This window comes from Lissotriton vulgaris, chromosome 3_1, assembly GCF_964263255.1.
Source record: "Lissotriton vulgaris chromosome 3_1, aLisVul1.2, whole genome shotgun sequence".
Classification (NCBI taxonomy): domain Eukaryota; kingdom Metazoa; phylum Chordata; class Amphibia; order Caudata; family Salamandridae; genus Lissotriton; species Lissotriton vulgaris.
The window spans coordinates 920,005,970-920,018,546 of record NC_141689.1 but is presented as its reverse complement, the minus strand read 5'-3'; the positions used below and the strand labels follow the sequence as shown (position 1 = coordinate 920,018,546).

At 42.8% G+C, this 12,577-nt stretch overlaps 1 protein-coding gene across 1 annotated transcript in view; it reads right to left on the bottom strand.

Annotated features, from left to right (window-relative positions):
• Positions 1 to 12,577, bottom strand: part of LOC147727211 (transmembrane channel-like protein 1) — a 371,185-nt gene that overhangs the window by 235,609 nt on the left and 122,999 nt on the right. Inside the window, exons 7-8 of the mRNA XM_086963587.1 lie at positions 11,517 to 11,623; positions 5,946 to 6,044 (exon numbers count right to left, since the gene is read on the bottom strand). Of these exons, the coding sequence (XP_086819713.1) occupies positions 5,946 to 6,044; positions 11,517 to 11,623 (206 nt within the window). The remainder of the gene's footprint in view (positions 1 to 5,945; positions 6,045 to 11,516; positions 11,624 to 12,577) is intronic.

The window sequence follows — 12,577 nt, the reverse complement described above, 5'->3', positions numbered from 1 at the left end:
CAGTTCCGGTAGCGCCCCAACATGACCCGGAAGAGAAGAACTTGCCCTCCCCTCTTTGACTGATGGTTCTTGTTGCCTGTCCCCTCTGTTGTCATTTAACAGAACTTTTTGGACTGCTGAAAGGGGTTGTGTTCCGAACGCTGGTTGGTGGAGACATTTTGACTATATTCTTGACCTACGTTGTCACGTAATGCGTTATATGACACGCCGCGTTAGCGCACCCGGAAGTGATCCGGGGCGCGGCGCGCAGCGCGTAACGTAAGCATAACAGGTCATGTGACTTGTTAATAAAACTTTTCATTGGTTCATTTTACTTTTGTTATTTTAATGATGAAAAGCTTGGTCATATGACCTAAAAATTACGCTTTTTATTGTTTTCGAACATTATTTTTTTTTAAACATATATGTTATAATATTCCAGGCTAATGTACTTTCCCGGAAAATTTACAACTGTCCTGCAAGTAAAATATATTCCTTTTTCGAGAAAAAGGGCGTTTCTTCGTTCCATGACGGAGCCGTTGAGTAAAAGAGACTCGTCCTGCTGTCTTAGTCGCCGATACGCCTGATTATCAGATTCTTATCGATCACTTTATGTTGCAGGAGTGGAAAACACAACTGCCCTTGACCATTTATCTTTACTGCGTTCCTACATAATATACCTTTTATCCGTCATGTAATTGGACTGCTTTATTTCACTTGCCTTTTACTGATTCGAAAACAGTGACTAAAATTAAAAACTTTACCAATGTAAATACTACTACCATGTTTTGTTTTAATAACCTTTATTGTGAAAATGTCAGTATACAAATACGGGCCTATAACCACGTGGGCCGGCCACGGAGCAAACTGAAATCGTATATGATGAGGAGACATTTACACTGTAGAGGAACTTACAATAAAATTTTCTAGATATACATTTGCGGGCAAGGAGTTACGAGTCCCATTTATACCGGCGCCATTTTGGGCGAGGCCGGGCAGGTCCAAGATATAGTCAAAATGTCTCCACCAACAATCGGCCAGACCAGAACCCCTTTCGGCCCTTTATGCTACAAGATGGTGTCTTCCATTCAGAAAATATTGTTGGCAGCATTTTGAAAGGAAAGTTAAACAGCCGTTCTCCTAGTGAGTCTCACATTGTTACATTTAGGAAGAATGTTGAAGAGTAATATGTGGAAAATCTGAAGCCATTTTTCTACAAACTCTCAATCAGCCTTGGATGGAAAAAAAAATCCTGAAGAATGTACAAACTGAAAACCAATTTTTGTCTGTATAGCATCAACAGCAACGCTTGAGTCAGCTTTGTGTCAAGCCGCCATTTTCATTCAATCAATAGCGTCCCCCTGCACACATTCAGGAACCTGGTCGTGTCTTCAGGTGAAACGGATTGTGGGACAAGCAGAAAGGAAAAGGAAAAAAGTTCCGCCGGACCTCGGGAGCCGGCCGCCTATGTCATGGGCGATCTTTGGCCACACCAGGGCAATAGTGAAGCTGCAGCAGGTGCAAAAGAGCTTCAGACAGTCTTACAAGCACTGCTTTTCTAAACATTTTTTTGTATTTTTGCACAGTTTTATATTTTTTTTTTGTTTTTGATGGAGGGGAAACAACAAAAAACAGGCATTGTAAAAAGCTCAACAGTGCAGGGCGCCTTGTGCTGGTTCCGACCTATTCACACATCGGTCCACTACTGACATCACCTCATAAGCCAACGGGGCACCCCACACTGACTTTCGGCGCAGCATTGTAGGATGGCCACACCAGTGCGGTCACTTGCTGGACACCACCTCGGTGCCATCCGGATCTCGGCGCGTTCGAGTCACTGTACCGCAAGAGTGACCGGAACTCAGCTGGTCACGCCGTCTTTCGGCGCAGCATTGTAGGAAGGCCATACCAGTGCAGCAACTTGCTGGACACCACCTCGGTGCCATCCGGATCTCGGCGCGTTCGAGTCACTGTACCGCAAGAGTGACCGGAACTCAGCTGAACACGCCGTCTTTCGGCGCAGCATTGTAGGATGGCCACACCAGTGCAGCAATTTGCTGGACACCACCTTGGGCAATAGTGAAGCTGCAAAAGGTGCAAATAAGCTTCAGACAGTCTTCAACTTAGTCTGATTCTTATAATAAGCTTCAGATAGTCTTACAAGCACTGCTCAGAACTCTCAACTACGCCTTGTGCTGGTTCCGACCTATTCACACATCGGTCCACTACTGACATCACCTCATAAGCCAACGGGGCACCCCACGCCGACTTTCGGCACAGCATTGTAGGATGGCCACACCAGTGCGGCAACTTGCTGGACACAACCTCGGTGCCATCCGGATCTCGGCGCGTTCGAGTCACTGTACCGCAAGAGTGACCGGAACTCAGCTGGACACGCCGTCTTTCGGCGCAGCATTGTAGGATGGCCACACCAGTGCGGCAATTTACTGGACACCACCTCGGTGCCATCCGGATCTCGGCGCGTTGTGCTGCCTTCGGCCTATTCGCACATCGGTCCGCTACTGACGCCGCCTCACGTGCCAACGGATTTTCTACGCTTTTTGTAGCCCTATGCCGCATAACAGGTCATGTGACTTGTTTATAAAACTTTTCATTGGTTCATTTTACTTTTGGTTTCCTAAAGATGGAAGGCTTGGTCATGTGACCTAAAAATAACACTTTTCATTGGTTTAGAACATTTTTTTTTTCCCAAACGATGAAAGCCCCACCTTGTTTCTGGATGTTTCAGACTGAAGCTGGCGTCAGCATGAGAGCACCACCATCTCGTGGCTCCGTCGTGGTCATTCCGCGAGCAATCATGGCAGCCACTCCCCACCGGAAGCCTGCGGGAGTCGAGGGCCCCCAAGACTTTTGTAGAATCTTCACGGCTGAGGGGACGCTTTTCGAGAATGGAGCCCAAGCCCTAGCAGGCAAGCGTCCGAGTTCCAAGGTGTCCCAGGGCCATTTTAGTGGAACAGGCCCAAAACCGAAGAGCCGTCCGCCATTTTAAGAGTCACGTGGCAGCCGCCTATCGCTGCACTGCAAGAGTGGGAGCAACTCAACAACATGGTGAGCGAGACGCTGTAGCCGCAAGAGCGGGCGCAACTCAGCTGGATGGCCGCCACCTGGGGAGGCCCGTTCACGCCGCCTCCCCCACGCCCCCCCCACGCCAATTTTCGGAGCAGCATTGTAGGATACCAAAACCAGTGCGGCAGTTTACTGGACATCACCTGGGTGCCATCAACATCTCAGCGCGTTCTGCTGCCTTGGGACTATTCGCACAACAGACCGCTACTGACGAGGCCTCCCCCCGCACCACCCGGGACGCCCCACGCCAATTTTCGGAGCAGCATTGTAGGATACCAAAACCAGTGCGGCACCCAGGCGACATCACCTGGGTGCCGTCCAGAACTCAGCACGTTGTGCTGCCTTGGGACTATTCGCACAAAAGACAGCTTCTGACAATTGTTGCTTTTTTTGGTGAAAAATGTTTAAATGTTTTTACAGTTTTTGTTCCGTTCATTATATTTAAAAGTTAATAAAGTTTTATAATGTTACTTTGTTGGAGTGTTATATATTTTTTTTAAAACGGGTGAATGGGGCCTTGAATCGGGTTATTGTCATGTGTGGGCTTTGCAAGTGTACTGCTACAGGATCGGACATTTCAAACTCAAATGCACGTTCTTTTTCTTACCTTTCCGAAGCATGGAGCGCAATAGCAGGCAGAGAAAGGGTGATGCAAGTGTTGAACACTGCCTAGCCTGGAAGTTGCTGGCATTCCCCCCCCCCCCCGCCCGCTCCTGAAAGAGGACACACACACACCGCCGCCCCGAGTACTTCACAGATCTTTAAAAGACCATGCGCTTGTTTATGAGGCTTAAATGGTTTATCACCCCTTCTAGAACCCCTGCATCGACCCTCTGACGTTTCCTGGAAGAATTACCACGTAACACAATACCAAGCCCTGTCAGCTGAAACCCCCGAGGAATCATGGTGCATATTATCAAGGGGGTTTATCTCCGCTTTTTTGGCTTTAAAAGCCAAGAAAGCGGAGATAAAATTATCTCCCTATTACCAAGCTGTCGCTAACACCAGTTAGTGACAGCTAAAAGGAGATAGCGACCATCGTGGGCCCCGCTTTGCATGTCAGTGATAGTGCCCTGAGCAGTTCTTAGCCATGTTATCCAATGGGAGGTGGATAACATGGCTAAGAGCATTTGCTCGATAATACATGAATATCGCTGACTTTTCAGCGATATAAATGCATTGCGGCCGTTTTTTATCGCATTTGCGATAAACCTTGCTAATAGCAAGGTTTATCTGCGATAAAAATCGCCGATGTGCGGCGATAATTTTTGTCTCTAAACAAGTTAGAGACAAAAATTATCGCTAGTTGTTGGTAATATGCCCCCGGGTTTTTGCTTGCAGAAATCGGGAGGCGGGAGACTAGCACTGAAATCAGTAGTCTCACGCCTGAATCGGGAGTGTTGGCATGTCTGGATTCTCTACAGCTGGGGCCATAAACTACATCCGCAGGGGTAGGTGATAGCCTGGGACCAGCCTGGCATCTAAAATGACTGCCGTGCACGACAAAATTGTGGCATTGGAAAAAAGGCAAGATGGCGCAGACAATGTTTATCAATAAGGATTCATTTATAACAAAATATTTTATCGCAGTGACAAATTGGCGGTCAACACTTCCTGATTTCCATCGAATCGAACGTTAACAGACGTCACGCAGCAAAAAAAATAAAAAGCTCACGCACAGCCGCTGGAAGAGATGTATCAACATATATGAGCCTCCTCAGCCACCCTCATGAAACATAGGGGATTAGGATACGTCTCCCGCACCCCCTTATACCTAGTAATTTAATTAAAACGAAGCACAAAATGGCGAATTCCCGTTTCGCTACCAGTTTGCGGCCCAGTTCGCGGCCCGTGAAGCGCTTCTACCGTGAAAAATCATTTTTTTTTTATTTTCCTCACGGGACCCTTTAATAACCCCAACAACATTCCTAGGGGGTCAAGAGGGGTATACCTTGCCCCCTTTCATTAAATTCCCCCTTCGTTTTTCACCTCTTCTTCTCTCTCGATCCTACCGAGAGATAAGATGGCGGCCGCTCCGGACTGTTTAGAATGTTGACAGACACCGGGGAGCCAATCAGCTTTCTGCGCGCAAAGTTCAGTTTCGCGAAAAGTAAGCGAACCGGAGCGCAGCCCGGAGCGCTGTTACAGATATATATCTTGTTTTAAACGTTAATTTCTCAAAAACTACTGGAGCACATATATTGAGACCTAGCAAAGGCACATCGGGCTAACAGTCCCTACAATTTTGCCAAGTTTCGTGCAAATCCATTCAGCCGTTCGAGCTAAAAGTGAGTCCAACCGCCCTATGGAAATTAACATGGGAAAAACGCGTTTTGGGACCCCCCTTTTTTCTCGGCCCCTCCTTGAGGAAACCCCCCCAAATTTTCAAGGGCTGCTCAGAAACAAAATGTGCCATTTTCCTGAAAATTTCAGCCGATTCCGTCCACAAACGCCAAAGTTATTAGACATAGAATTTTCAAAAGTTCCATAGACAAATAATCCTAACTATATATACCTACTGGCGATAGCCAGTAGGTAATATATATATATATATATATATATATATATATATATATATATATATATATATATATATATATATATATATATATATATATATATATATATATATATATATATATATATATATTTCATCCTGTGGCAATCGTAGGTCATCATGGTAAATTTGATTACCACCATTGTATTTAGTATCAGGAGTACCAATCGAACAACATTTTATCAGGCTTGGTATTTAAAGTCACCTTCATTATACATCCTTACCTAAATATGTTGGATAATGCCACAGGTAGGGTAAAGGTTTACCAAATGGGTTAGGCATTGAGTAAAAATTGTATTTCTGACAAAAACATTAGACTTACACTAAAGTCCCACAATGTGGCAAAGTTCATAGCATTTGCTTGTTCAGCTCGTGGGACAGTTTTTCTGGGAATTGATCCATATGGTTTTCCCATTAAAGCCTGTGGTCAAAATGTAAAAGATAACAGGGTGTTCAAATATATCACAAGACATGAAAACGTAAAGCAACTAAGTACCTCAAAACCTTTGCTACAAATATGCTTTCATGTTTACTAATTTCACTCACTCACTCATTCAAGCACCTCACAACTCACTTGCTGGCTCAGTGGCTTCCTGAAGCACTCATTCACTCACTCACTCACTCAAATATATGGCAAATAAATACCTAAACATATTGCTTTGAATATGCTTGGCTAGTTGTAATTTCACTCACTCACTGACCTTCTAAGCCATTCTTCTACTTGGTGCTCCTACTTTTGTTTTTGTGAGCGTAAAAAGCATAACAGACATGTTAACCAAGGAACATGAAGCAGACAGATTTACAAAATCTCCAATCACATATTAAAATAGACAATAAATAGCACCATTTTGTATGATAAATATGATAAACAGGATATGCAAAAAAAGAGAGATAAAAATCTATAAAATATTGAGTCCCATTTTTAAAACGTACAGTGTTAAAAAGCATGAATTCGTATCCCATTTTACTTTGTGTGCAATACCAGCATTTCTAAATAGCAGCTCAGTGATAACATGTAACCCCTAACTTGATGACCTATGTGGTTTCAGGCAATTCTTTGAAAAGGGGTACTTCATAATTAATTTAATTCTACCCCCAAAGCTCTCACCTGGGGACTATCCACCTTTTAACTGTTACGAAAACATGCAGAGGGGTAATGCCCATTGATATTAAGTTTATACAAAAGATCACTCAAATTACGTAATATCATTTGTTTACACAATCGCAACATAGCCCTCCCAGGTCAGCCCCAATCTCCGCAGCACCCCTATCCTTTTTGCGTAGGCCTCTTCAAATTTATAGGTCAGTTCCAGCTTAAGTAGCCACTGACCCAATGTACGGATTTTCTGATATCTCCAATTCTGTAGTATTAAAGACCTGGCTACTGCCATGGCTAGGAAAGCAAAACATTACCTATATATTGAGTGCTGGACAACTCCACCTCCTCCCAAAAGTATTGTAATCTCTGGCAAGTAGAAAATGTATGTGACCAATCCCCTGCCTCTGGCAAATTGCATCTAAAACATTCGAGGTTGTAGGGAACCATTTATGAAGTCTGAAGGGAGGTTAATAGGCCACCCATCTAGAAAGAAAGGACCTTCTTTTAAAATTGTCCGCCCTCAAAGCCCTGTGGCCAAGTTCACATACACATACCCATTCCTGGCTATTGAACCAGCAGTTGGTTTCCTGAGCAATTTTTGGGAGCATTGTTTCGATGAGGCTCTTATTCATCTCCTGTCATAGTAACCTATAGCAACTGAAGATACCAGTTAGATTTACCTCAAAGGCTGCTTTTAAAATTAATCTGGCTCTCTCACTGATTCCACTATAAATGGTCAGGAGAAAGTATGTAATCTGCCTAAAGCTTAACCAGAGACAGGGGCTCTGAGGTTCAAATTGTTTTGCCAAGACATCCCACGTCACCAGAGTAGTGCCGTTGTAGAAGTCACCCAACTTACAAAAACCTAGCATATTCTGTGGCTGGATCCCCTTTTGTGTGAGTTTAAGGCCCCATAACTCACAGTCACAAAGAGAAGAAATTGCATGGCATAGTGGGATATTAAAGTTTTTATTCAATCACTGAATGCGGCTTAAGAGTGTATTGACGACCTTATATCTAGTCTTTTTTGGTAGCTTTGAGGTGTACAGGAATACTGGCAGTTTAATTGCACTCTCTATTAACATAAGATCAAGTAGGAATTCATCAAAATGTGAAATAGGGGCCAATAGCTGAGTTGTTCAGCTGAGTAGCACAGCTTGGTAATAAGTCGCTAAATGAGGTAAATGAGGGACCCCCCTGTCCTACATCCAATTGTAAAATAGATAGCTTAATCTGAGGTTTTTTGTTGGCCCAAACAAACTCCTGAATCACCTTGTCAACTTTATTAAAATACGAGATTGGTACCTTTAGAGGAAGATTTAAAAATAGAAATATCAGCACGGGAAGTATCGACATCTTTATCAAAGAGACTCGTCCTATTAACAACAAAGGTAACTGGGCCCATCTTTCTAGCAGACTTTTTATCAAATGTTCTATCATAATTCAGATGAAAAAGTTGAAGGAAGTCTACTGTGACATAAAGGCCCAGATATCTAATAGGTTTGAAAGGCAGAAATGTTACCCCTTCTGGTAGCTCTATTCTTGGTGCATTAAAATAAAAGAAGCTCCATTTTGGACTGATTGAACCTGTCCCCCCCCCAACTCTGTAAACACCTAGATGTTTCCCAGTGCTCTCTGGATATTTGATTTCTCTGGGTTCCGGTACAGGATCAAATCCTCGGAAAACAGCTTGATTTTTGCCATTCCTACTCGGGGAGCTTGAATTAATATATTAGATAGATTTTTTATCACTAGTGTCTCGATAAAGAGTGAGAATAAACGGGGAGAAAGAGGGCAACTCTACCTAGTACCCCGCCTTATCGCCACTTCTCCCGCCTCCTCAGAATATATAGATTCCCTATAAAATCCCTCAAGCATTCAATCAGACAGCGTGGAAAACTGAACTTCCCCAAAACAAAGAAGAGGGCCTGCCAGTCCACCAGGTCGAATGTCTCTTCTGTATCCATCATTAAAAAAGCTGCACTGTCCTTTCTAGCAGAAAAGTAGTCGATGGACTGGATCAGATAACAAGTATTTGCAGCCATCGATCGTCCAGGTAGAAACCCTGTTTGGTCTGCATGTACCAGATATTGCACACAGCCTGTGATCCTATTTGCCCAGATTTTCATCAAGAGCTTATAGTCTGCATTTAGTAGACATATTGGGCTGTACGAACTTGGGTCTTTCGGATCCTTATCCTTTTTTAAAATAGAGATCATAACTGACTCCTTAAATCTATCTGAGACCGCCACCCTGGCCATAATTGGAATATATAGTCATAGCAAAAATGGGGAAAGTTTGTCTAAAAACAATTTATAAACTTCAATAGCGATCCCATCCTTACCACTAGCCTTCGCATTTGCCATTTTTTTTTTATGATTTCACTTAATTCTGCGGTTGTCATTGGTTCACTCAGGAACATCCCGTCCTCCTTACGGATCGTAGGTAGCTGGGTTGGCCTAAAACAATCCGCAAGAGCCTGGGGGCTAACTATCTGGACTTCCACATATATCCTGCTAAAATGAGGGACAAACATTTCAGCAATTTCGTCTTTATCATTCACAAGGGGCCTAGTACTGGGATCCTTAATTTGTGGGATTAATTGCTTGCTCTGATGCACTTTTGTAGACCAGGCTAAAAATTTCCTGATATGCTGGCTCTCTTACTAAACCTTTTGTCGAAAAGCTTTTCTTCCAGCAATTTTCTCGAGCATAAAAAAAACTTTTCAACTCTTTCTTTGCCCTTATCAATTCCTGCGGTCTCTTCTTCCGCTCCCCCGGTCCACCGACCCCTGGAGTCCAGCAATCTTAAGTTTCCTCAATTCATCAAGATTGGCCCTGTATGCCACCACCCGTCCCCTAAAACTGACCTTGAAAGCCTCCCACACCATAAAACCTGGTGCCGTATTCACATTTTCCTTAAAGAACCACATTAAAAAATCACGGGTTTAATCAATCCATTTTTGGTCTGAGAGCAAAGTTTTATCAAAGTGCCACCTATTATTTTTTCTCTTGGGGGCGGGCAAGTGTAGTATCAAAGAGATCAGAGAGGGATCTGAGAACGAGCAGAGAGAATCAGAGATTCCCCTCTTGGGAGATGATTGCTTATCAAAAAGAAATCCAGACGGGATGCTGTTTTAAATCCCATCTGTGTAGCACGTGAACTCGGTAATGCCCGGATGGTCTACCCTCCATGGATCCTCTTTTATTATTTAAAAAAATCTATCTGTTTTAGGTTTTAATTGCTTTTTTCCCTTGTTGGAGGTAACCAGGCCCAGATTTTGAATTAGGTTGAAATCTACTCCCATGATTATAAACCCATGTGCATTGACCAGCAGAACGTATATCTGTTTCAGGGCCATTCAGTCATCCCCAATTGGTCCATAATAGTTGAGCAGGACAAAAGCTATCTCATTAACTAAGACTTCTATCCAAATCCACCTTGCTTCTTCATCCCGAATCACCTTACCCATCTCCCAATCTAACTCTGTAGATAAAAGAATACCCACTGCACGCACTGACGCATCGAAGGAAGCAAAGTATGCATGAGCACACTTCATGGGGAGTGAAAAGTTGGGGGAGTTAGATTTAAAATGTGTCTCCTGCAAAAACAAACACCTGTGGGGATAAGGAATCTAGCCATTTTAACATGTCTCCTCTGTTTTGTGCGTTCAAAAAGCCATTCACATTACATGAAATTACTTTCAGCAGTTGTACTGTTCTTCAATCAAATTATACCACTTTTAAAATAAGTCTGCTATATTCTCTCATATGTCTATCTTCCAGTTGTACCAGCTCTATTAATAAAGTTACATACATTCCCTTGATGACAGAAACGCTGCCAAATTCACCTTGGCCTCTAAATTTTACCTTATCGTCAATCAGCCCATTATCCCAAGTTTGTCGGTTCTCTATATGCTAATTTTTTAGAGGACAGGCTCGCCCAATATCCTGCTTCCGGGGCATGTTCCGAATTTGCGCTTGGCCGTGGTGAGGCTATCAGCCTGATTCATCAAGCCGAAATCGGCTCGCAAAGGGCCAGATTCTGAGAATCTGGCCCTTTGCGAGTGCGATTTTTGCATTTGGGATTCATCATCCCAAATGCAAAAATCGGTAATAGCGATTTCACTATTTTGCAAAGAATTACATTTAAGTATTCTCTATTTGAGATTCCTTAAATGCAATTCATCATCCATTTTAAAATTGCGAATTCCCAATTTCGGCCCACTATTTACCGCGAGGTCAAACCTCGTGGTAAATAGCGAAAACTTTGAAAAATGCTTTTAAAAGCATTTTTCTAAGTTGCATGTTGCTCACACACATGTCCTTTGGACATGTGTGTGCGCAACACCTGTTCAAATTTTCATTTAAGGGGTGCTACAGGGTGTCCTTTGGACACCCCTGGCACCCTTTAAATCGCTATCTTATTTGCGATTAGCAAGTTGCTAATCGCAAATAAGGAATACTCCCCATTCATTCCTTATTTGCGATTAGCAATTTGCTAATCGCAAATAAGTAATATGTAGGAATCGCATTTTTTTTTGCGATTCCTACATGAATCCCGTTTTGCGAGCCTGTAATAGCGATTCCTTATGAATCGCTATTAAAGACTCGCAAAGCGGGTCTTTCATGAATCAGGCTGTATGTCCCTGAATAAAACATGTCATTTTTTTTAGAATGTTTTCATTGGGTTCTGGAATATTACAGATCTTATGGTGTGCGAGGTTTAGTAATATCAGCAGTGCTTCATTGTTGCACAAACTTTAAAAATAAATGATAATAAAAAGTTAATTACCTCAGGAACCATTACAAGCCCAAAGGTCAGTCCAAAAAGTATCATGTTGATCCCATACATCCAGCGAAGGAATATAAAGTATGATGCAACTGAAGAGCCAAAATGGCCTGGAATAGAATTAAAAAACAATGCATTATTTTCTTTTCTTTCTTTTCACCATGTTAAAAAGACATTTCTAAAGCAGTCCTTGGACGTGAGCTCAGGAGCAAGGAGGTAGGAAGGTGAGGTGTGCGAAAAACAGCCATCTTGCTAGTAGCTTTACCTAAAACAATTTTGGAGGAATCAGGGCAGTCAAAAATCTCTTTGTCACTATCAATATAACTACATGGATATTAAAGGACGCATGCTTGTCCAAACCATAGTCTCTTCTAATAGTAAAGCATTCTGGTCGTTTATCTCATTACAAATGCATTGCATACCCGCTTTATGCCTACATAACAATAATTTCACCTTTCGAAAAAACATTACACCTATTCAGTTTTGCATCTAACACTCGTGTTCTGGCTAGATTCGTAAAGGTGTGATCGTGAGCCTGGCATGTAGACTTGAAACTAGGACTTACAAGTTGTCTCACTTTACTTTTAATTACTTGAGACTTTTTTTCTTAAAATCTTTGAACTTTGGAACATTCACAATGTTTTTAACAGACTGTGGGGCATACTATCAACGGGTACCAGTAAATATTGCAAATCGTGCTTAGTGCGAATTTGATTATCGTTGTCTATCGCTGGTTTATATCGCCGTGTTAGCGACGTATCAACAACGCTCTGCTAACAGGCGATGTACAAACTAGTGATAGACGGCGATAATCTTCATTAGCGTGAAATCCAGCGATGATTTCACACTCTATTGAAAAGCTTGATAATAGGGGAGTGTGAACGTATCCAGACGATCCACCTCCCATACAAAACATGGCTAATTCAACTTTCAAGCAGGCGTAAGAATCGGGCGATAACCACAGTTTGCACTGCCTTCTTAATTGCTTCGCAGTTGCTGGGCTGCGTTGTAAATACCGTGATGTCTTGTTAGCGACATCTGTCATGTTGTTTCTTGGCAGGGAC